We start from the raw sequence: 25,578 nt of genomic DNA, 5'->3' as shown, positions 1-25,578 counted from the left end.
AGGAGAGAATAACCAAGTCTTCTGGTATTAAATGGCATAACTTTTCTAAATGACCCTTCCCAGTCAGTGAAACCTATGGTGAGAAACTTGCCCTTGATTTTACTACATTTTGGTTTCTTTTCTTGTTGGTGGCTCCCTAGGAGCTGGCAGGGAAATGTCCATGGAAAAGTGGAGCGGATGTGAGCTTTCTTGGTTCCGAGATTTGCCTGCGTTTTGTCCTCATTGTGACTGTGAGAAGGGCAAATTGGATGAGACATTGCAGCATTTCTGATGACTGTTTGAGTTTGGAAAGTAAGCTCTTTGTTTTTCTGTTCTTCAAAGGGAAAGTGAGTGAATGGATATACACTGGCAGCTGAGAAAGCCTTAGAAGGGGACATCCAAAGCTGGGCACAATCAGTTTCTGTACTGGAGTGGTTATCATGTTTGCTTCACACGCAAAATGTCCCTGGCTTAAAACTAGGCAGAAACAGTGCCTTTTCTCTCTACTGATCAGTTTTGGTCTTCCTTCATTCCAAGCCCTTTTCTGAAAAACACCCGTATTGCCCACACTTTTTATTCATTATTCTTTCCTTTTATAAAACTTTAGGGTCTTAATTTAATTGCCACACAACTTTGCTCACGAATTAAAGTTTAACACAACATTTTACAGCCCTTTCCTAGGCCCTCCTTTCTGTCACTTACACGATCTTACTTATGGGAATATTCACTGATTCATTGCACCTAGCATTTCAAAGGAAAGGTCAGAATCATTTATGTTGGATTCACTTTCTTTATTTCTTTCTAATTCTTTCTTTCACATAGATGGGGAAACCTGTGTTTGAGTAAGTTAGCTTACCGCTCTCTCTGTCTAGATTGAAGTTGCCACAATTAAGACCTTCCCTATATGCAAATATCTATGTGAAAATATTTTCTAAACCAATGCAGAGATGCTGGGCAGGGCTAGGAGTGGGGCAGATCAATAATCGGCTGTTCTTTAGGTTGGTGCTTGCTAATTGGCCATTTGGAATTTTAATCAGTGATGGCATTACACCCAAAAGATAATCTCAAAATGTGGAGAAGAAATGGTATGCAGGCTAGTAACTGGTTCTTGGTGTAACACCAAAAGTGATGCATTCTAGTGTGAAAGAACAACCCTTTCATGTCTTAGGAGGGTTTGCTATGTAGTTGTAGCCATACAGGTCCCAGGAAAGCTTGTCTTTCTCACCAACAGAAGCTGGCCAAGTGAAAGATATTATCTCACCCACCTGAGCATTTGCTAGCCACACTACCTGAGAAATGAGGAAACAGACTCAAAGCAGAAAAAAATGGAACAAAGAAGTTTAATTCGTAGCAGAAAAATGGGCAATGCCCCGTTGTCAGCTAGAATCAATCTCCGACGATTCTGTGACCTCTTGTGAATATTGCTGTTTTTGAAAAAAAGCCAGGTATTATTTAGACAATATCGCTTCTAGTATATCCATTGAATCAGATTTATGCTGCAGTATATTCACAGAGATTCATTCAGTTATGCACACAAGTGAATTGAGATGGGCAGTTGGAGTCAGCCAGTTCTCTGCCATCTCAAAATCTTTGCTTTTAAAAAAATGCTCTTTTTAGTGTTGTTTATAAGGGATAGGGCAAAAAATGGCCAGGTAATAAGCTATTGCGGGGAAAGTGCTGCATTTCTTTTAATTCGCAGTGAAGTATGAATGGAAAATTGTGTTGAAAAGTTTCTTTCCCTGATTGAGGATGGAGCCAAGGCAGCAGCAAAGAGAATCCTAAAGTTTTGTAAATGAGTTCCAATAGTTCATGGATTAGGGACCCAATCTTATGGGGTTCCACAGGCTTCTGTAGAGATTATTAAGGTCAGGGCTGGCTCCAGGCACCAGCTTACCAAGCAGGTGCTTGGGGCGGCCAATTCGGAGAGGGGTGGCACGTCCAGCTGTTCGGCGGCAATTCGGCGGACAGTCCCTCACTCCTGCTCAGAGCGAAGGACCTCCCGCTGAATTGCCACCGCAGATCGCGATCGTGGCTTGTTTTGTTTTGTTTTGTTTGGCTGCTTGGGGCGGCCAAAACCCTGGAGCCGGCCCTGATTGAGGTTAATCTTTCTATCTACCCAATGGGACTCAGTGCTCAGTCTAGAAGATACCATCATAGATGCTTAGTTTTGCAGTTCTCAAACTGTGGATTTGTGTCTCCAGAGGTAACTTGCTTGTTAACAGCAAAAATGTTTTAAAATAAATAATATATAGAGGTGAGAAATAACAGACCTCAACTCTATTGTCCCTCTGCAAATTTGTGTACACCGAGTCAATCCCTTACCTCTCTCTAAAAGTGAAAAGTTTTAAAAAGTTCAATGAATAGAAGATTGTTGGGGTGGAATAGATCTGGACAAGGAGAAGAAATCTGGAGATACATGTGAGAAGCGAGGGACATATGCTTGTTTTGTTAAAATATGATATGTTTGCTGTTGAAGAAAAAAATCCAGAATACTTAACATTGTTTTTTTAGTTAAATAAAACAATTTAAGTGTCTGACTGGTGCTGTTCTCCTCCTAATACAGCATGGCAAGAAAATCCTCTAAATATTAATGATTAACCTGTTGAATTGGAGATAGTTCACCTCCCAATGGCTTCATAAACATCTGCTTCAATTACCTTTGGTAAATGAAATAACCAAACAATCATTCATTTTCTGATATAGCTGTAAAACTAACCTGAAAAGTTTTCAAAATAAATCACTGTTTAAAATGTATAGTGTGTACCTTCTAAAAATGAAACCTACATCTATCTCTGAATTGTGAAGAATACGTATTAAGGTTGTAACAACCAGCAAGAATGCACTTTTATGTAGAAAACCATGATTAAATCGAGTCTTCCTGACTAGTGATAAATCATGATTTAAATCAATTAGATTTAAATCAAATCCACCCGGCTACTTTCTCTCCAATTTAGGAAATGGTCCATTCCCCATTTCAGAGGGGACAAGAACAGAGAGTGAAGGAACCCCTGTGCTCAGTGTCATAACCTGAGCCCAAGCAAAAGCATTAAAACAAGCTCAAATTACGCTTTATGATTCCGATGGGGGAACCTAAGAGTGACACAAAGAGGAACAATCCTCCTTTGCTTTCATTTACCCCATCACAACCTTCTCCGCTTCTTCTTCTGCCGACCTAGTGGCTTGTCCAGGAAAACCACTCTGCTGATTATAATTTTGGCATAGAAACCCAGGGAGAGGATTTGCTCCCACATGATGTGAGTGGATTGCATTCTGACTCAGTATATCGGGGCTCTCAGCTTTGGCTGCCCTGTTTGTCAACTCTGTGCAGGCAGGAAGCAGCCAAAGTGCTGACCCTCGCCCCACCTGGGCTCCGGGATCACGCTATTTTGCACAGCATCGGCAAGTCCATGTTTCATCTCCTTGTCCTCCTCGGTAAGCCAGACCCTTTCCCACAAATGGTTTCATCCGAAGCTGGAGGGATCTAAATATCTGCAGGTTTCCCTCCCTCATCTTTATTTTACTGCATTTCGGAGTGTTGTATTGTTATGCCTGGGAGTTGTCAGGGAATGTCCATGGGAAAGTGAAGTGAAAATGAGCTTTCTTGGTTCGGAGATTTCCTGTGTTTTGTCTCCTTGTGAGAAGGGGAAATTGGAGGAGCTATTGCAGCATTTCTGATGATTGTTTGAGTTAAAAAAGAAGCTACTGGTGTACTTTGTTTTCCAATTCTTCAAAGGGAAACAGAGCTGATGCTATGGCTACTAAGAAAGTTCTATTCAGTGGGCCAAAGCCTAGCAGCTATTGGTTTCTGTAGTGTAGTGGTTATCACGTTCGCCTCACACGCGAAAGGTCCCTGGTTCGAAACCAGGCAGAAACAACGTCCTGCTTTCTTTTTTTTTTTTTCAGATTATTTGTGTTTTCTTTCATTCCAAGTCCCTTATCGAGCTTTCTTCCTCATTATTTTTTGCTTTCATGAAACTTTAAGGTCTGACGGGAGGGATTACCCTGCATTTTGAAGGAATGAATAGACCATGATTTGGGAGATTGCTGGCTACTTAACAAATATGAGCCCTGAAGAATCCCAACCCTTGGTTCTGCAGATTTAGCTCCCCGCCAGCAGCTTTCCCCTCTTTCATTTCTTTGGAGCTAACTACAAACCACCTCATGTCCCCTTTTCAAGTCACAAACATCTAATGACTGATGATCACATTTCCCCTCCTTTCCTGTCAAGGCAGGGTCAGGGTGTGAGGAATCAGAAAATAACAATTGGAAATTTCTAAGCCAGCCTTTTAACACACACCACCACTTTCCCCTTTTGAAGTAACATCATTTCCTTTATCCTTTAAAAAACTCGACCTCTTGTTCTTCTTCAAATGATGTTAACACAAACTCTGAGCTCTTCATTTCCTTGATATTTTTAGCACAGTAAATTGATATAAAAGAGAAACAGGAAACAAATTAAAACATTTTCCAGTATTATACATCGAGGCCACATCTTTTTTAGAAACAAAACATAGTTTATTATCATCTTGTTTTCCTCTCCAACCAGTTATTGTAAATCATCACAAATTCAGTAAGGAGGGTGTCAAGGTTTCTTCCCCACTCTGAACTTTAGGGTACAGATGTGGGGGACCTGCATGAGAAGCTCTAAGCTCAATTAACAGCTTAGATCTGGTCTGGCTGACACCACTCCCAAGCACTAGTCCCTTCCCTGGGTAGCCTTGAGAGACTTCACCAATTTCCTGGTGACCACAAGGAGAAATTAACCATCCCCACTCCTTTCTCCCACCAACTCCTGGTGGATCCAGATCCAACCCCTTGGATCTAAAAACAAGGAAAAATCAATCAGGTTATTAAAAAAGGCTTTTAATTAAAGAAAAGAAAGGTAAAAGAAAACCCCGTGGGAGAGATTAGCATACCAGCTACTCTTACAGACAATAGATTCCAAACACAGAGGATGTTCCCCTGGGCAAAAACTTAGTTACACACACAAACCCCCCCCCCCAAATACCCAATTTGACTATTCCTCTAATTGCATAAGACAGGTTACAAAGAAATAAACATAAACCTATTTATTTCCTTCAGTAATACTCACTACTTAATAAGAGGCTGAATTCTGGAGCTTTCCCACCCCAGTCCAAAGTGAAACTCAACAGACAAAGGGAACTTCCCTCCTTACCTTTGAACCATCTTGTCCTCCCATTGGTTCCTCTGGTCAGGTGTCAGCTAGGCTAGGTGAACTTCTTAACCCTTTACAGGTAAAAGAGGCATTAAACCTTAACTATCTGTTTATGACAGAGGGGTTACAGAAATGTACAAGGGATGAATAAAATGTGGTTGGAATCTGAAGCCTGAAACAATCTCCATGAAAATGAAGAGCACTGGCGGGGGTGGGGGAGGGGGGAGATTTGAGAAAGAAGCAGTTATCTGAACTACGCAGTGCTGGACACTATGTAGAAAGAAATAGTGAAGCTACAGAGCACTGAAGGGGACAATCAGCTCCAGAAGGATTATCTTTTCCCCTCTCTTGGCTGGAGTAGAATAGAAGAGCAGGAAATCTCTCTCAACTCTCACTGTCATAGGAAGATGGAAATGTCAATTTGTTTTTTCTTTATGTTCTACTAAAGCTCTGAGAAAGGAAGAGGCATTTCCTGCCTAAGATTGTAGAGAGGACAGAGAGTGGATTTCATTCTGGCCTGAGAATATAAGGAAAAGAATGATATCTAAAAAGCTGCAAAATCAAATGCCAAACAGGGTGCTTGAACCCACAACCTTGCAATTAAGAGTCTTACACTTTACCAAGTGAGCTAGTCAGGCTCTGTTTAAAAATGATTCAAAGGCACAGACAGTGTAGAAGGAACCCTAAGGAAGTTTCTTTGGGAGATGAGGTTGCTTTTCTGACATTTCCCTTCTTTCCTAGTTTCTTCGCTCTCCAGCCAGGGAAATTAATTTCACAACAACAATTCTTAGTTTGTTCTTCACTTGCAATTTAAACAAATCCACATTTTTTTCCTGATTCCCCCTTCTTCTACATGATGTTGGGAAGGGCATTGAAGACCATATAAAAATCAAGGCTTCCCACTGACTAGTAGCAGAATGTGGGCATGTTTCCACTGTGCACCTCAAAGTCAAGGCTGCATGCCCTTTTACACAAACAGATGTGCAAATTATTTTTTTCCTTGCTAGCTAGCCTAACCAAAATTATAATGACAATAATAGACATTCAGGTTGACCCAAGATTAATATTTTTTCCAATTTTCTTGTTGAAACAAACCCAAAAAATCATTTTGGGTCAATCAAAATATTTCAGTGAATAAAATATTCATCCAAAAAAACTTTCATCCCACTCTATATACCAGTCTTTGGAAGTAACCATCCCGGAGAAACTGACCACTCATCAGGTTCTCGCACACGCTAAAAGTTCTGAAGGTTCTTAGAGCTTCCAGACACATGGGCCAGAATTTTCAGAAGGTCTCATACCCACTACTACAGCCATATTCAGAAGAACTCAGCTCCCATTTAGGCAACAAAAAATTTGGCCAGGTTTTCAGAAAGGCTCAACACACTGAGGGCTGAGCTATTTTGAAAACAAAAGGTGGTAGAGGTTGTGGATGCTGGTTGATTGGCTGTCTGGCCCACCGTTCAGGAGTCTGAGGTTCACCATTACTTTCTCAGAATGCTAGCAACCATCTTTTATTCACTTGAAAAGTGAGCAGGGAGACTACATATAAAAATTAGCTGTGCATTAGAAGGTCTCTAGAAGTTGAAAGAGATGTGCCATCTCTGCCTTCCTGAAAAGTTCATAACAAGTTAAAGAAAAATAAGGTTGATAACTTCCTTGACTAGCAGTATTAGGGTCGCTGAATGGTGTAGCACATCAAACTCACAGTTGTGTCTTTCCCTCATTTGGTGTTCTGGGCTCCATATAGACTGTGCGTTCAAATCCCCTGCCTGACACAAGCATTCCTTTCTACCTGAAGAAATGACCTTCTGTCAACATCTCTTGTAACACCAGCTGCTTAGCATTTCTATGAGAGAAGTGGAGGGACTTCAAACATCTTCAAAAGCAGTGTGTTAAGGGTACCTAGTTGGGTAAATTCCAAGCCTGTTATCCAGAAGAGACTTAGCATGGCTTGAGGGGAGGCAGGCTTGACTGTTCAATATACAGATGGAGGGAGAAAAGGGCAGTACATGTAGAATGTAAGACTCAATCTATGGCTTGGTGCCCTACCTACTCTGGTTGTGTGTTCTGAGAGTTATCACACTGCTTTCCATGTAAGGCCAGGGAGGGATATTATAACCAAGTGTTCTGGCAAAACCTTTCCCCCCACCTGGTCAATGAACCCTATGGTGAGAAACTTGCCTTGTATTTCACTGCATTTCGGTTTTTTGTATTGCTGGATGGGGCCTGAGGCACTGGAAGGAATATGTCCATGGAAAACTCGGACATTGCTGTTCTCAAAAAAAAAAAAAAAAAAAAAGGCAAGTATTAATGGTTCTCAATTTTTTGTACTGGTGACCTCCTTTCACATAGCAAGCCTCTGAGTGCGACCCCCTCCCTTATAAATTAAGAACACTTTTAAAATATATTTAACACCATTATAAATGCTGGATGCAAAGCGAGTTTTGGGGTGGAGGCAGGGCTGGACTTACCATGAGGCGAACTGAGGTGGCCACCTCAGGTGCCAGACTGTGTGTGTGTGTGGGGGGGCACCACTAGGAACCAGAGTGTAGAAAATTGTGTCTGCTGCTGGTGCATATGTATTGTCTCTGCTCTAGATGCACAGCGATGGTGGAGTGCTGTGCTGGAGGAAGGAGGGCACAAGAGACATAACAGGCAGGCAGGAGAAAAGGAGAGGGGGTGTCATAACTATAAAGGGAAGGGTAACAGCTCTCCTGTGTACAGTACTATAAAATCCCTCCTGGCCAAAGACTCCAAAATCCTTTTACCTGTAAAGGGTTAAGAAGCTCAGGTAACCTGGCTGACACCTGACCCAAAGGACCAATAAGGGGACAAGATACTTTCAAATCTTGGGGGCGGGGGGAAGGTTTTTGTTTGTGCTCTTTGTTTTGGGGGTTGTTCGCTCTTGGGACTGAGAGGGACCAGACATCAATCCAGGCTCTCCACATCTTTCTGAACAAGTCTCTCATATTTCAAACTTGTAAGTAAAAAGCCAGGCAAGGCGTGTTAGTTTACCTTTGTTTTCTCAACTTGTAAATGTACCTTTTACTAGGGTGTTTACCTCTGTTTGCTGTAACTTTGAACCTAAGGCTAGAGGGAGGTCCTCTGGGCTCTTTAAGTTTGATTACCCTGTAAAGTTAGTTATTTTCCATCCTGATTTTACAGAGATGATTTTTACCTTTTTCTGTAATTAAAAGCCTTCTTTTTAAGAACCTGATTGATTTTCCTTGTTTTTAGATCCAAGGGGGGGTGGATCTGTATTCACCAGGGAATTGGTGAAGAGTCTCTCAAGGCTACCCAGGGAAGGGAATTAGCATCGAGAGTGGTGGCAGCGGACCAGATCTAAGCTGGTAGTTAAGCTTAGAATTTTTCATGCAGGCCCCCACATCTGTACCCTAAAGTTCAGAGTGGAGAAGCAGCCTTGACAGGGGGAATAACAGAAAGCAGCAGGAGCTGCACTGAGAGAGAGGAGGAGCCTCTTATGTACCTCTCTAGCACCCCCAGAAGCCTGGACTGATTAACACCAGCTTCTCAGGGAGCTTCCTGTTTCCTGCTGCTTCCCTGAACCCACTTGAGGAGAACAGGCAGTCAACTGAAGTAGTAGGAGCCAGTTAGGCCCTTAAGATGCTGATATCTTTCCTCACTCAGGCCCTGCTACCAGCCTGCTTATTTGTCCCCTTCAATTGAGTGTTGAGAGCCACTATAGCTGGCACAGAACAGCAGTCATGAGTGAAAGAAGAAAACACCCCTCTGGGGCAGCATTCGGAAAAAGAAAGAAAGCAAAGGAAGCTTTTCTATCTAAGAAGGAAGGCGCTCTCCTGAGATACATAGACACAAATGTTCATGGTGAGCCTTCCGGCCCCAGGGAGGATGTGAGTGGTGAGGAGATGCCTGATCTTCCAGTTAGTCAGAGTGCAGGTGACCTGACAGCTACTGCAGCATCCATATCTCCATCTCAAATGGATGTAACCATGCACATTCCTGAAGAAAAGTGTAGATCAGAGAAGAGTGTGGTGCAGGCGCAAGAAACAGCTGCTGCTGAGTTTAGTTCCTTAAGTCTAGATGATTCAGGACTGTGGACCCACTTGAGCAGTAGCCTGAGGGACTTGTTTGTACCGCATGGGCCACAGCAAGTGAAAAACTTCATGTTCCCCAAAGACAATGAAAATAGAAGTTTCCATCTAATTCATTACTGGCGTGAAATCCCCAATGGTGACAAAGTGGAGAGGCCATGGCTTATGTACTCAAACACCCAGAATGCTGCATATAGTTTTTGTTGCAAACTCTTCCAGTCTAATGTTCCAGCCACGTTGGGTTCTATAGGAACAAAGGACTGGAAAAAGCTGGCTAGAAATCTGGCATGCTGTAAGGATGCTGGTTCTGGCGGGACCCAACTGAGAGTGCCAAATCAGGACAATTTGCTTAAAACAGGGCAGTTATAACCCAAGGCTGAGGTTTTTCCACCTCTAAGGCAAACCAAACCAGCCAGACAGAGAGGACTTTGGTTTTGCCCCACTGGCTAACCACAAGCCACACAAGCAATTCCCTTAGACACTCCAAACTGGGAGAAGCCAAAGCTGAGAAACCCTTTAGACAAAGTCAGAATGCTATCCGCTCACATCGAGGGGGAGCACAAGCCCTCCCTGGGTTTCTATGCCAAAATTATAATCAGCTGAGTGATTTTCCTGGACGAGCCTCTAGGTAGGCAGAAGTAGAAGTGAAGAGGGTTGCGATGGGGTAAATGAAAGCAGAGGACTGTTCCTCCTGAGATTTCTTTGTCTTGCTCTTGGGATTCTGATGGAAGAACCTAAAGCGTAATTTGAGCTTGTTTCAATGCTTTTGGTTGGGCTCAGGTTGTGATACTGAGCACAGGGGTTCCTTCACTCTCTCTTCTTGTACCCTCTGTACTGGGGACTAGACCAGTTTCCGAAACAGCCTCGTGGAGCTGACCAAAAACAGCAATATACATTCAGGTTCACCCTAGATTAATATTTTAATATAAATCTAGGGTGGGGAACTGTCTTGACTGCCCCCTGTTTGGGCGCTGAGAAGCTTTTTCTGAGAAACAGCACCTCCTCTTGGGAGAATCCTAAATTCCACCCTCCCACACAGGTTTCTCTGAGCAGCTGCTAGATGAACCCCACTTCTCTGGTCTAGACGCCAGCATCTAACCAGCTTTGTAACAGGCCCTATTTGCTAGCTGCAGAGCGAAGGCACCAGGAAAGAAGGCAAATGTCAGAAAACGAATCTCAGCGTGCAAAGAAACTTCCTTAGGGCTCTTTCGGTACCCTCTGTGCCTTTGAGAAGCCTTCAGGCATCACCTGACTAGCTCAGTTGGTAGAGCATGAGACTCTTAATCTCAGGGTCGTGGGTTCAAGCCCCACATTGGGCGTTTGATCTTGCAGTCTTAGATATGGCTCTTTCCCTTATATTCTCAGGCCAGAATGGAATCCACTTTCTCTCCTCAGACCTTTAGTAGAAGATGAAGAGAAGACAAATTGACAATTCCGTGGTCCTAGGAGAGTTGAGTCTCTTCTAGCGCAGGGAAGAGAGGGAAAAAATAAGGTGACAGAAGCTGATTGCCCCCCCATCAGTGATCTGTAGCTTCTCTACTTCTTGCTACATCGTTGCCAGCACTCAGTAGTTGAGATAAATACTCCTTTCTCAAATCCTCCACCAGCCCTCTTCATTGTGATGGAGATTGCTTGAGGCTGAAGATTCCAACCATATCTTATTCATCCCTTGTACATTTCTGTAAGCGCATGGAGAGTAAAACAAGATAGCCATAAAACTATTATAACAACAACAACAACAACAAAAAGACGTGGCCTCAATATATAATAATACTGGAAATTGTTTTAATGTTTTCTGTTTCTCTTTTATATCAATTTACTGTGCTAAAACTATGAAGGGAACCGTAAGGAAATGAGGAGCTCAGAGCTTGTGTTAACATCCTTTGAAGAGGAAGGAAGTTCATCAGTTGGACAGAAAGTAGGGCTAGAAAGTCAAGCCCAACCAATCAAAAGCACTTTCCCTGGTGGTCTAGTGGTTAGGATTTGGCGCTTTCACTGCCACGGCCCGGGTTCAATTCCCGGTCAGGGAATGACATTTTTCAACAAAAAGCTTCCTTCCCTTCCTAACTTGCGATTCAACAGAAAAAAGGTAACTTCCCATGCTCCTTTAGAATGCTGGAAAACTGTTTGCAGTGCAGGTGACAACCAAAACTTCACTCTACCTATGAATAAAATATGGACAGCTTCCCTCTCTGCCCCTTAAAGCCCAGGCTCTATGGCCTCTTAGACCAATACACTTGTGCAAACAATTGATTTTTTCCCTTGCTACCTAGCCTAACCCAAATTATAACAACATTGATCTTGGGTCAAACTGCAATTCCCCCCCCCCCATTTTCTTGGTGAAACAAAACAATCATTTTGGGTCCACCAAAATATTTCACCAAATATAATATTCACCCCCAAATCTTTCACCCAACGCTATATACAAGTGTTTGGAAGTAACCACCCCGGAGACAGATGATTAAACTCTTCCATTCCTGAGATCTAGCTGCTGAAGGCTTCTGAGCATGGGCTATGGGCCTTTCACCTGTAGGCCAGTGGTTACCCTGTTGCTCAGGTGGCTACTGATGAAAGGCAACATGGTTTAGTGGCAGGTCTATTTCTTTCTCCCTCTTCAAATGTCTAGAGAGGGGTGTTTGTTTGGCATTGCATCTAAACATAAAACCTAAACCTGGAATCAAGATGAAATATTGGGATTGTAGGTCAAGGAAGGAAGGTTTTTTCACCCTGTTCTAGTAAATGCTCAAAGTTGTGACGGTTCTTGGAGCTTCCAGACACAATGGCCAGAATTTTCAGAAGGTCTCACACCCACCACTGGAGCCAGATTTTCAGAAGAAATAGGCTCCCAGTTAGGCACTAAAATCTTTAGCCAGATTTTCAGAAGGGCTCAACACATTGTTCCTCACTCTCACTCATTTTGCTGATTTTCCTGCCTCAGTTTCCCTTAACCGAAATAAGCAACCAGGAAATAACAAAGCAGTAACCGCTTTGTCTGTTTTCCAGCCAGCACACTTAAAACGCACTTAAAATCATTACCAGTGTCTCAAAGCAATCAGCTGTGCACATATCCTGGTCGACTACGCAACTGTGATGGTTTTGGTCACAGAGATCCCCTTGGGACTGTCACCTGATGTGCTGAAATTACCTCTGATCCCGTTTTCCCTGCCAGCTTGGGACTCCAGAACCCTGCCTTGTTGAGCCAGACACCCTAGCCTGCTGCAACACAAACCCAGGGTCTGGGCCACGCCCCCAAAGCTGTAGACTTTAACGCAAAACAGCTCAGCACCTGTCTCCAGCACCCAGACACCCAGCTCCCAATGGGATTCAAACCCCAAATAAATCCGTTGTACCCTGTATAAAGCTTATACAGGGTAAATTCGTCAATTGTTCCCCTTCGATATCACTGATAGAGAGATATGCACAGCTGTTTGCTCCCCCAGATATTAACACTTACTCTGGGTTTATTAATAAAGAAAAGTGATTTTATTAAGTATAAAAAGGTAGGATTTAAGTGGTTTCGAGTAATAACAGACAGAACAAAGTAAGTCACAAAGCAAAATAAAACAAAACACGCAAGCCTAAGCCTAATATATTAAGAAACTGATCACAGGTAATATCTCACCCTCAGAGATGGTCCAATAAGCTTCTTTCACAGATTAGACTCCTTCCTAGTCTGAGCCCAAACCTGTCCCCTGGTACAGTCCTTGTTAGTTCCAGCAGACATCTTAGGTTCTAAGCAGGGGTTTTCTCATGACCAGCAGCCCCTTTGTCCTGTTTCGCCCCCTTTTATAGCTTTGGCACAAGGCGGGAATCTTTTGTCTCTCTGGGTCTCCACCCATCCTTCTAAATGGAAAAATACCAGATTTAAGATGGATTCCAGTATCATGTGACATGGTCACATGTCACTGTAAGACCCCCCCCCCCCCCAGTCTCCATTCTTCCTGGGTTGGCCCACACATACACAGGAAGGTTTGCAGGTAAATAAACCATTTACAACCAATTGTCTGGGTCAAGGGGAGCCATCAAGATTTTAAACCACCATTAGTGGCCCACGCTTTGCATAATTACAATAGGACCTCAACGTTCTACTTCATAGTTCTAGCTTCAGGTACAAGAATGATACATGCATACAAATAGGAGGAATATATTCAGTAGCTTATAACCTTTGTTATGATACCTTACAAGAGACACGGGTAATGATTTTAAGTGAGTTTAAAGTGTGCTGGCTGGAGAACAGACAAAGTGGTTACTTGTTTGTTATCTTCTGTTTTCTTATTTTGGTTAAGGGAAACAGAGGCAAGAAAATCAGCAAAATGAGTGAGGCCATGGGGGGCGGAGGTTAGCACTTTGCCTGCTTCCTGCCTGCACAGAGTTGACAAACTGGGAGAAGCCAAAGCTTGTTTCAATGTTTTTGGTTGGGCTCATGTTGTGATACTGAGCACAGGGGTTCCTTCACTCTCTCTTCTTGTACCCTCTGTAATGGGGACTAGACCGGCTTCCGAAACAGCTTAGTGGAGCTGACCAAAAACAGCAATAAAGATTCAGGTTCACCCTAGATTAATATCCCCCCCCCCAATTTTCTTGGTGAAACAAAACCAAAAAAAAATCATTGTCATAAGAACTCAACTCCCATTCAGGCACCAAACTCTTTTGCAAGATTTCCAGAAGTGCTCAACATACTGAGTGCTGAGCTATTTTGGAGAAGAAGAAAAAAAAGCCGGATCCGATTGTGAGTGCTGGCTGCTTGACTATGTGGCTCACCGTGCGGGAGTCTGAGGTTCTTGTAAAGCTGAGTGTCTGTATTCTGCCTCTATCCTCGGGTCCATCTTTTATTCCCCTAATAAGCGAGCAGGGAGACTAGAACACCTCAGAAGTCCCAGGGTTCTAGGAAACCTGCAACTTTAGGTGAGGGTGATTGTGTCTAAAAACCAGCTGTGCTGTATAAAATATTTAAGAAAACTAGGGTTGAGAGAGGGCTTTTATTTCTAACAGCATCAGGATGGCCAAGTGGTCTAAGGCACTAGACTCAAGGCTCTGTCTTTCCCACAATTGGGTGTTCTGGTCTCCCTCTGGAGATGTGGGTTCAAATCCCACTCCTGGCACAACCTCTTTATGCTACCTGAAGAAATGGCCTTATTTCAATCTCTCTTGTAACATTTGAAGAGCACTTATTTAGTATTTTTGTTAGAGTAGCAGCAAGAGAAGTTACAGGGAATTTTACAGGGATTTTCAGAATCCATGCGTTCAAGGCACCTAGTTGGGTAAATTCCAGCTTATTCCCCAGGAGAAAGTTGGTATTGCTTGATGTTGGGCAGGTATGGATGTTAAACATACAGGTGGAGGAAGAGGGGAGCAGTACAGTAAACACTGATAAATGGAATGTAAAACTTAGTCTCAGGTTTTGGGCTTGAGTCCTAAACTGGGTGCTCTACCCACTCTGGTTTGGCTGCTTCATGAAGGTACAGAATTGACAACATAGGGAGCATAGATAGGAGGCAGCTAAAACCAAGAGCCCTGTTATATTGTATCAACATCCTATCAGGAGCTCTCAAAGCCCCTCTCTCAGTTTGTATCTCAGAAATTCTATACGTTCAATGATGTATTTCCCTCAAAGAGCTGCTAGGTAGGCAGAAGAAGAGGAGGAGAGGATTGCGATGGAGGTAAATAAAGCAGAGAAGAATTGTTCCTCTTGGGGGGATTTTTTGTGTTTGTCTTGTGATCCTGATGAAGGAACCGGAAGCATAATTTGATTTTTTCAGTCTACTTCCTGTCCAACATATTAAGTTGCTCCATTGTCCATTCCCCTGAGGGGTTACGAGCTGGAGTCCCTGTGCTCAGGGTCACAACCTTAGCTCAACCAAAGGCACTGAAACAAACTCAAATGATGCTTCAGGTTCCTCCCTCAGGATCACAAGAGCAACACAAAGAAAACTCAAGAGGAACAAGCCTCCACTGCTTTCATTTACCCCAGCGCCACCCTCTCAGCAGCCTACCTGCACCCTCTTCCGGGAAGGACCCGCAGCAGATAGGAGTTCTTGCATAGAAACTAAGGGAGGGGTGTTGCTCCCCCTCGCTGTGAGCTGATAGCATTCTGAATCCGTGTCATGGGGCTCTGAGCATTGCCGTGTTGTGAGTTCTCTGCCCTCAGGAAGCAGCCAAAGTGCTGAACCCCCCTGCTTCTCTTGGACCGCTGGGAACATGGTGTTTGCACAGGAGCTGCAAGCCCTTCTTTCCTGTCTTTGTCTTCCTCGGCTACCCCGGCCCCTTCCCCAAAAATGGTTTCTTCAGATGCTGGAGGGACCTAAGGACCTGCAGGTTTCCCTCACCCACCTCCTAAGGCAAACAGTCATTGCCTTCTCTGACATTCCTGGAGCCGCGCATCCTTGGAGGAGTTTTACCCCGTCCCCAGGGGGATCTGATTCCCTGTGAAAACATGTGTCTGGCGGCCGGTGGGGAACTGTCTTGTCTGCCCCCTGTTTGGGTGCTGAGAAGCTTTTTCTGAGAAACCGCACCTCCTCCTGGTGGGAGGATCCTAAATTCCACCCTCCCGCACAGGTTTCTCTGACCTTTTGCGTAACGTATATTCCACTTATAAGCATATTTCCATAAAACATATGGAGTGCAACGTCAGATGGTGTCCTATGTACTCTGGTTTGGCTCCTTCCTGAAGGCACAGAATTGACAACAAATGAGCCAGGATAGGAGGCATCTAAAACTGAGAGCCCTGTTCTATTGTGTCAACATCCTATCAGGAGGTATCCTCTCTCAGTTTCTATCCCTGAAATACTATCAGCTCAATGATTTTTTTCCCTGGAAGAGCCTTGAGGTAGGCATAAGAAGCGGAGAGGATTGCGTTGGGGGTAAATAAAACAGAGAAGAATTGTTCCTCTTGGGATTTTTGTGTGTTTCCCTTGTGTTCCTGATGGAGGAACGGGAAGCATAATTCCATTTTTTTCAATGCCTCTGATTGGGTTCAGTTTGTGATTCTGAGCATAGGGGTTCCTTTACTCTCTGCTCTTGTTCTCACAGGGGAATGGATACTGGACCAGTTCCCCAATTTGGACAGAAAGTGTCTGTATTCTGCCTCATTTCTGGTGTCCATCTTTTATTCTCCTAATCAATCAGCCCGGGGACTAAAACACCATGGATCTCACAGGTTTCCCGTGAACCTGCACATTTGGCTCAGAGTGACAGTGTATACAAATCATCTGTGCTGTAGAAGTGCTCTGGGAGTTGAAAGAGTTGTGCCATCTTGGCCTGCTTGCACAGCCCATAACTTGTTAAAGAAAACTTAGGTGGCTAAGCCACTGTCTGGGCAGTGTCAGGGTGGGCGAGTGGATCAAACCCAGCATGATCAATGTTGGATCATCCCCACCTCTCTGCTTTAGACACTACAAGCCAACTCCAGCCTTAAATCCGGTATTAGCTTATAAAAACCATTCGTTTTTCTTTCAAGAGCTTCTACTTTCATTCACAAACTGACCTAATGTGCCTAAAAGGCACATTTCTCTACCTCTCAATCCTTCTTTATTCAACCCCATAAGAATAGTAAGACGAAGAAGATCTCAGTTCATTCATTTAACTAGTACAATTTCCTTTTTGGCTATATTAATAGGAAAGATCTCTCAATAGATTAATGTCACTGATAGGTACGAAAAGAAACTGCACCATATGCTCCCTGAAGAAGCAGAGGAACAAATCTACACTGACACACCCCTAGAGCCCCGGCCAGGGGTATTCTGTCTGCTACCCAAGATCCATAAGCCTGGGAATCCTGGATGCCCCATCATCTCAGGCATTGGCACCCTGACAGCAGGATTGTCTGGCTAGGTGGAGTGTCTCCTCAGGCCCTACACTAGCAGCACTCCCAGCTATCTTCGAGACACCACTGACTTCCTGAGGGAACTACAATCCATTGGTGATCTTCCAGAAAACACCATCCTAGCCACTATGGATTTAGAAGATCTCTACACCAACATTCCACACAAAGACGGACTACAAGCTATCAGGAACAGTATCCCCGATAATGTCACAGCAAACCTGGTGGCTGAGCTTTGTGACTTTGTCCTCACCCACAACTATTTCATATTTGGGGATGATTTATTCCTTCAAGTCAGTGGCACTCCTATGGGTACCTACATGGCCCCACAGTTTGCCAACATTTTTATGGCTGACTTAGACCAATGCTTCCTCGGCTCTTGTCCCATAGCACCCCTAATCTACTTGCGCTACATTGATGACATCTTCATCATCTGGACCCATGGGAAGGAGGCCCTTGAGGAATTCCATGAGGATTTCAACAATATCCACCACCCCATCAACCTCAGCTTGGACCAGTCCACACAAGATATCCACTTCCTGGACAGTGCAAATAAGCGATGGTCACTTAAACACCACCCTATACCGGAAACCTACTGACCACTATACTTACCTACATGCCCGCAGCTTTCATCCAGAACACATCACACAATCCATTGTCTACAGCCAAGCCCTAAGATACAACCGCATTTGCTGCAATCCCTCAGACAGAGACACACACCTACAGGATCTCTATCAAGCATTCTTAAAACTACAATACCCACCTGGGGAATTGAAGAAAGAGTTTGACAGAGCCAAAAGGGTACCCAGATGTCACCTACTACAGGACAGGCCCAACAAAGAAAGTAACAGAACGCCACTAACCATCACCTACAGTCCCCATTAAAACCTCTCTGGCGCATCATGAAGGATCTACAACCATCCTGAAGGACAATCTCTCACTCTCACAGACCTTGTGAGACAGGCCATCCTTGTTTACAGACAGCCCCCCAACCTGAAGCAAATACTCACCAGCAACTACACACCACACAACAAAAACACTAACCCAGGAACCAATCTCTGCAAGAAACCCCATTGCCAAGTCTGTCCGCATATCTATTCAAGGGACACTATCATAGGACATAACCATATCAGCCACACCATCAGTGGCTCTTCCAACTGTACATCTACCAATGTGATATATGCCATCATGTGTCAGCAATGCCCCTCTGCCATGTACGTTGGCCAAACCGGACAGTCTCTATGCAAAAGAATAAATGGACACAAATCAGACATCAAGAATTGTAACTTTCAAAAACCAGTAGGAAAGCATTTCAATCTTCCTGGACACTCAATAACAGACTTAAAAGTGGCCATTCTTCAACAAAAAAACTTCAAAAGCAGACTTCAACGAGAAACTGCAGAACTGGAATTAATCTGAAAGTTTGACACCATCAGATTAGGCCTGAATAAAGACTGGGAGTGGCTGGGTCACTACAAAAAATAACTTTTCCTCTCTTGATATTCACACCTTCTTGTCAACTGTTGGGAATGGGCCACTTCCAGCATGATTGAATTGGCCTCGTTAGCACTGATCCCCCACTTGGTAAGGCGATTCCCATCTTTTCATGTGCTGTATATTTATACCTGCTTACTGTATTTTTCACTCCATGCATCTGATGAAGTGGGTTATAGCCCACAAACGCTTATGCCCAAACAAATTTGTTAGTCTCAAAGGTGCCACAAGGACTCCTCATTGGTTAAGTCTGGACAAGTAATTTCTGATATAACTATTGTGAATATGTTTATAGTAAATGAGGGAGGCAGAAGCTAACTAAACTAACTATTGTGGGTATGTTAATAATAAATAAAGTAGGCAGGAACCCGCTGAACTGGGAAGATTGCCTTAGACAATGTGCAGAGTGATTGGCGTGAACAAAATTTCCGAAGATCTTGGTCCTTACATACAAGATGCATAGATGTTAATAGCCAGGAAAGATGTATATTAACTGTGTAGTGTGTGATATGAATTGGAATTGTGGTATCACCTTGTACCTAAGCCCCCTGCATCTGGGCCTGGCCAGCATGGGCAAAGAGCTGTTACATGCCTAATAAAAAAACCTTAGTGATGAGCTGGAGTTGAAATGAGGTGGGGTTTTTGGATCCCAGAGAACTGGATAAAGCGTTCTCCCAGAAATGAATGAGGTGTTCTAGATGAGCCAAGTGGAAAGGTCTTGGAGGGAATCCCAACAATGATGTCAAAGTCTCCCAACACAATGAAGTCTTCTGAATGTCATCACCATGTCGGACACATATTAGAATCTTCCTCAACTTCTCCAACAAGGCTTTGATAGCTTGGGGTTGACAGATTAGCAGGTTGAATAGGAAAATCTTGAAAAAACTCCAGTTGACTTCAGTGAGGGTGTAACAATGGCCATTTTTCTACTTTTCATCTGAAAAATTTCCATCACATTCTCAGTCATGTCTGTAGGGGGTGAAGTCTTTCAGGTACAAGTCATTACCAAAACGTGGTAGACTGGGGCAATTCGCTCACTTCTTTGCCACACTGATGCTCTGAGTTGCTTTGGTTCTGTTCATAAATACTATACCCCCTGCAAAATTGCATCTAATTTGCTAAATCTGTTTTAACCCTTCATGGTCTAATATATATATATAGAGAGAGATATACCTATCTTGTAGAACTGGAAGGGACCCTGAAAAGTCATCAAGTCCAGCCCTCTGCCTTCACTAGCAGGACCACGTACTGATTTTGCCCCAGATCCCTAAGTACCCCCCTCAAGGATTGAACTCATAATCCTAAATTTAGCAAGCCAACGCTCAAGCCACTGAGCAATCCCTGCCCCCAACTAATAATTAATCACAGTGAACCAAATCAGAATCATGGTGGACCAATTCAATGGTTTTAGTATAAATAAATAACTAAATAAATAAAGCCAGCAACAATATTTGCTAACTCTGGTTTAATTTTTTTAGGCTGGGATACTCAAATATATTGAATGGAAGTTGAATGCCTAACTCCCTTAGGATTTCTGCTTTATTTATTTATTTTCCCAGCAGCTCCTGCCTGCACAATAATGCTTGACTTTGTTCTCTGTAGGGAACTTTTGGCTTGTTATGAACAGACGAGTAACCCTTATGTGGTTCAGAGATTCTGCCCCAGAGGAGCCATCTAGAGAATGAAAATTGGTTTCCCCCTGTGATTCAGACTGCGAATATGATAAAAAGGTTCATTTGTTCCACAGATTCAGCACACCATCCAGAAGTTTATTCAATAGGAGCTTGCTTCTCTCCTCTATTCTGAATAGACAGATATTCCTGCTATTTCTCTTCGGTGCCCATTGACTCCAGTCATTGTTATTGTTTCCATTACAAGGAGGACCAAAGTGGCCCCTGGCTGAGCTTTGAGGGACCAGCATGAGAGAGTCACCAAGGGTAGGATTTTCAAACTCCCTCAGACTTTTTGAAAAGCTCCTGATTTCAGAAATGCAAGTAGCCCTAACAGCCAATGTTTCGGAAACTTGTGTATTACCCCGAAAATGAAGGTAGACTTCTAGACTAGGAGTTTCAAAACACAGCATGTTTAAGAAGGTGGCAAAGGTTTCATAGATTCATGAATTTCAAGGCCAGAAGGGACCATTATTATGATCTAGTCTGAGATCCTGTATAACTAGGCTTGAAAAAAAATCAAATTTTGGTTTATTTAAAATATTTTTTTAATGGATAATATCAACGTTTATTTGTAAACATTTTTATCCATGTAAATTTTCACAGCTGTGGGAAATTTATGAGTGGGGGAGGTCAGACAATAATTATGTAATGACAGTGGACATTGAGATTCAAAAAGTTTAAGCTTTATAACCCTTAAAACACAAATTGTCAATGTCACACGTCAAAATATACGAAGTAAATAGCCTTAAATTAAACTCTAATGAGTTCTCAAGCAACATTTTTCTTATGTTGTCGAGCTATACATTTCTATTATCAACAGAAATATTTTTTCATTCTTTTGTGTGTATGATGAAATTGACATTTACTGATAAAAAGCTGATACCTCCAAGCCCACTTATGCAGCATTCATTACAACTCATTTTATTCACATTAAGGTAGGACTCTAATAAGTGCTCCAGCAGCATTTTTCTAACTTTGCCTGTGTCTACATTTCTATTATCAATGGAAATATTTTTCCGTTGGTTTGTGTGTGTACATTGAAATCGATGTTCACTGACATTTACTGATAAAAAACAAATGCTTCAAAGTATATGTATAACATATGCCAAAGAATCCCACCAAATGATTCCTGCATAACTTGTTTGTGAGATATAGCAGATAGCAATGCAGTTTTTTAAAAAACAGGCTAATTTAGTGGATAGAACGACCAGCTAGGACTCAAGGGACCTACACTTTACCCCAGCTCAGCCACTCACCTGCTGTGTGACCTTGGGCAGATGGTTTCCTCCCTTTGTTTCACCACACACCCTTTGTATCTCTTGTTTACTCAGGATGTGAGCTCACTGGACTGGGGCAGGGCTATCTCTCACTATGTGTCTGTACAGTATAAACAGGGCTCTAATCTCAGCTGTCACCTCTAATTGCTACGGTATTACAAATCATAGTGGACATGATGGGAAATGCCCAGTTGAATTGTTATTAGGCTTATTCATCCCTAGATGTAGCTTCCTGATAATGTCCTAGGATTCTAAACACATAACCTCCAGTCTAAGCTCCGTTATGAGTGTGCCAGACACGCAATTTCCTGCAATATCCTTGGGATACCTTACTGGATTAAGTTTAAGTATTTTGGAGGTTCATTGTATTCAATGAACGGTTTCTGTATTATTGTGGGTCAGAATTGTATGCAACCTCTCAATGGGGGAGATGTGACAGGTGTGAGATGTAGGGGGTTCAACAGACTATATTGAAAAATGTGCCAGACAAGAACAGATTTTTGAGACAAAAGTGGGGGATATTCCTGAGGAATATGTAGGGGGAGGTGAATGCAAATTCCCCACCTCCAGTTATGTAAATTCCCCACTTATGCTTATGCAAAATCCCAGCCATTTGTAGCTACACCCTGAGCAGTGGGCCATTGTCTGCTGATCACCTGTTACACGACGATAAGATCAAAGGTCCAAGATATCTAAAGGAAAGATGGAACTTTTCATGGTTGTTCTGGTGCTGAATCTGAGACAGTTATGAACTTGTAACCACAGGGAAAACCCAGTTGTGGATCTGATTGACTGACACCTACCAGAGCCTGAGGCTGGAGTTAGTTGGCCTCTGCTCATCTTTCTAGCATGTGTGTAGGCTATTTTATTATTTTAATATGTTTTCTCTGTAATGCTTTCACCTTTCAATAAATGGCCTTGCTTATAAAGAACTGCACGGTAACATAGCTGTGAGCCATTAAGCTGTTCATAGCCTTCGGAGAGAAAAGAAAGCACTGGTGCTGGCATGTTTAGGCAGTGTGGCTAAACAGTATAGGCAGAGAACTGTGCAGCCTGGAGAAAGCCTGATCAGGAGGGGGAGAGACATGGTTCTCTGCCTAAGAAAGGTAATGGCTGAGGAGCCAGGAGCCTAAAATGTGGCCTTCAGTGGACCACGAGGGGATAATACAGGTGCAGTCGCCCTGAACTGTGACAATGACTACCAGATGCTATGGGTGATCCCCAGTTCTACTCTTAGCATGTCCATTCTTCTCTAGGTGCCCCTCCCATTCATTCCAGTGGGAGTGGTGGGTAATAGAAATAAAGTATTAATAATAATAATAATAATAATAAAACAGGAGTGTTAAACATTTCCCCCCTAAAAATCTCACAAAAGGGGCAATGAAAACCAATGGGAAGTAAACTTTGAACAATATTTGATTTTTTTTATGTTGGTTCAATTAAAATATCTGGATTGTTCTTGGAAAACTGGGCTAATAAAGGGAGAACAATAAGAGTTTGAAAATCACCACTCTAAAATTTTCACTGGAGACTCTCCTGTTTCTTTCAGGACCCCTTTTGCAAAAAATCTAAAACACTCTGAGATCTGTGCTTTGCTGGAATGACTGCTTTCCATGCTGCTATTGCCCCAGTATCAGATATGCATAGTGTTTATCTGTGAAGAGTTCTTCACCTTTTAGGAACTGCTGAAAATAAATTCATCAAGAACCGTGGTCAGGTTTAATGAGTGAGAGTAAGGCACTTTGGAGTCCCACTTCAACATGGGATGGAAGATGCTTTTGCAACTGCAAAGTAGTATGATTAATATGTCTACTTTTATACATTACTCTTATAACTGCAGTGATAGAAAATCAAATCTATCTATCTATCTATCTATCTATCTATCTATCTATCTATCTATCTATCTATCTATCTATCTATCTCAGCTTCACAAAGAAATGAAAAATCAGTAATTATTTTGCCTCTTTTTACTATACAATTATATCTGGTTACAGAATGTACCTATGGCTGCAGAAAGAAAACACTCTACCCCAAAATGTCTGACTCCAATTCAGTGCATTGCATTGGGACCATGTTCTGCAACATAGAGGGGAGTGGAACCTTAAGCTGCTTTCACTTTCTGCTGCTTTGTCCTTTCCTCCTGCAGGGATGGAGAACCAGACAGAGGTGAGTGAGTTCATTTTCCTGGGCCTCACCAATGTGGGGGGTCTACAGTGCTATCTCTTTGCCCTCTTCCTGCTGCTCTACATGGCCAGCATTTTGGGGAATGGAGCCATTGTGGCGGTGGTACTGGCTGAGCCCCGGCTTCACACCCCCATGTACTTCTTCCTGGGAAATCTCTCCAGCCTAGACATCTTCTACTCCACAGTCACTGTGCCCAAGATGTTGGCCGGCTTCCTCTGGGGGCACCAGACCATCTCCTTCACCAGCTGCCTGGCACAGCTCCATTTCTTCCATTTCCTGGGCAGCAGTGAGGCCATGCTGCTGGCTGTCATGGCCTATGATCGCTACGTGGCCATCTGCTACCCACTGCGCTACACACTGGTCATGAGCCCACAGACCTGCCTGCTGCTGGCAGGAGTCACCTGGGCCACTGGCTTCCTGCACGCCCTGATGCACACGATCATGACCTCCCAGCTGCACTTCTGTGGCCCCAACCATATCCACCACTTCTTCTGTGACATCAAGCCCCTGCTGAGCCTGGCCTGCAGCAGCACCCGCCTCAACTTGAGCCTCCTCCACATCGTCACTGGGATTGTCGGTGTGAGTCCGTTCATCATCACGCTCCTCTCCTACCTCTACATCATCTCCTTCCTCTTCCTGAAGGTCCGGTCACAGGAAAGCAGGAGAAAGGCCTTCTCCACTTGCACCTCCCACCTCACCGTGATAGCACTGTACTATGGGACAGCGATCTTCGCCTACATGCGTCCTTCTTCAGGAAGCTCCAAGGGAGAAGAGATGATCATCACCCTAGTGTACAGTGTCATCACCCCAGCTCTGAATCCCCTCATCTACACCCTGCGGAACAGTGAGGTGAAATACGCCACCAGGAAATTCATCACTAGAAAACTCTTCCCTGAAAGGAACTGAATAAAATGACTGCTTCTTGTTTTGAAGTGAAAAGGAGAGATGTTGACCAAGGGAATTATAATGTAGGGGATCTATCTTCAATATCCCCTGGAAAAAATAGACTGTAGGAGACATTCTTGCAGTGACCAAGATGGGGATGGAAAAATGTCCTCCCAGGATTTCTTCATCACTAATTGTTATGGGGGAAAATGTTTGGAGATTAATTTTAAATATTATTCCCAAACAAAATTGGTATAAAGGTTTATAATACATATGATTAATTGAAGTTAAACTACTTTGCAGAGATATTGCATAGATTCCAAAACCAAGCGCTACAAACCTTGGAAGTTGAAGGTTAAGATTTCACTTAAAAGAAATCCAGCCCTGTTAAGGTCTACAAATGCACAGATCAGGCTTGCAAACCACCGTAACTCTGTCCTGTCACAGACTCTTCCAACTTCTCTTATTGTTAAAACACACTGAAATTTGGTACATAGGTCACATTTGAATATTTATTGATGTATTAGTTGTAATTCTCGTTTCCTCCCATTATTCGTCATAAATGAAATTTCTTACAGTAGAAATCTCTACTCTGGCTTGTATTCACAGCTGGCAACTAAACATACAATGGTGATCGAGGTATTTTAATGTCTGTGCAGCCAGCTTAAATGAACCTGATTTTTAAAGCCCCATTGATTTGTTTCTTTTCCCCACACCCCTCTTCTTGTCACAACAATGGAGAGTTAAGATTTTTTGGATGCCCCAACTGTGCATGTAATAAACCTTGTGTGATTATTTGTGGTATCTGTCTTGGTACACTTAAGAATTGGGGATGATCTTATGAAATGTCCATATCTGTATGAAATTTCTGACAGTGGCTCAGCCCCAACTTTCCACCCCAATGTCCTTCTTTCTGGGCAAAACATCTTCTATTCCACAGTCACCAGACCCAAGATGCTGGCCGGCTTCCTCTCAGGGCACCAGGTCATCTCCTTTACCAGCTGCCTCACCCAGT

General features: G+C 43.2%; 1 protein-coding gene and 4 non-coding genes across 5 annotated transcripts; all 5 read left to right on the top strand.

Annotated features, from left to right (window-relative positions):
- The first annotated feature begins 3,780 nt into the window (after nt 1-3,780).
- TRNAV-CAC (transfer RNA valine (anticodon CAC)) lies at nt 3,781-3,853 on the top strand. Its single transcript has one exon. It is a non-coding gene; the product is annotated as a tRNA-Val (tRNA).
- Nucleotides 3,854-10,477: 6,624 nt separating this feature from the next.
- On the top strand, nt 10,478-10,550 carry TRNAK-CUU (transfer RNA lysine (anticodon CUU)). Its single transcript has one exon. It is a non-coding gene; the product is annotated as a tRNA-Lys (tRNA).
- A 639-nt stretch (nt 10,551-11,189) lies between these two features.
- Nucleotides 11,190-11,261, top strand: TRNAE-UUC (transfer RNA glutamic acid (anticodon UUC)). Its single transcript has one exon. It is a non-coding gene; the product is annotated as a tRNA-Glu (tRNA).
- Nucleotides 11,262-14,224: 2,963 nt separating this feature from the next.
- TRNAL-CAA (transfer RNA leucine (anticodon CAA)) lies at nt 14,225-14,333 on the top strand. Its single transcript has 2 exons — nt 14,225-14,262; nt 14,299-14,333. It is a non-coding gene; the product is annotated as a tRNA-Leu (tRNA).
- A 9,309-nt stretch (nt 14,334-23,642) lies between these two features.
- LOC103306145 (olfactory receptor 12D1-like) lies at nt 23,643-24,595 on the top strand. The gene has a single exon (XM_008168818.3). It carries the CDS (start codon nt 23,643-23,645, stop codon nt 24,582-24,584), a length of 942 nt encoding a protein of 313 aa, XP_008167040.2. The 3' UTR covers nt 24,585-24,595.
- The last annotated feature ends 983 nt before the right edge of the window (nt 24,596-25,578 follow it).

Source organism: Chrysemys picta, unplaced genomic scaffold, assembly GCF_011386835.1.
Source record: "Chrysemys picta bellii isolate R12L10 unplaced genomic scaffold, ASM1138683v2 scaf44, whole genome shotgun sequence".
Classification (NCBI taxonomy): Eukaryota; Metazoa; Chordata; order Testudines; family Emydidae; genus Chrysemys; species Chrysemys picta.
Note: the sequence above shows the minus strand (reverse complement) of the source record. Positions and strands in the feature narration are given on the sequence as shown.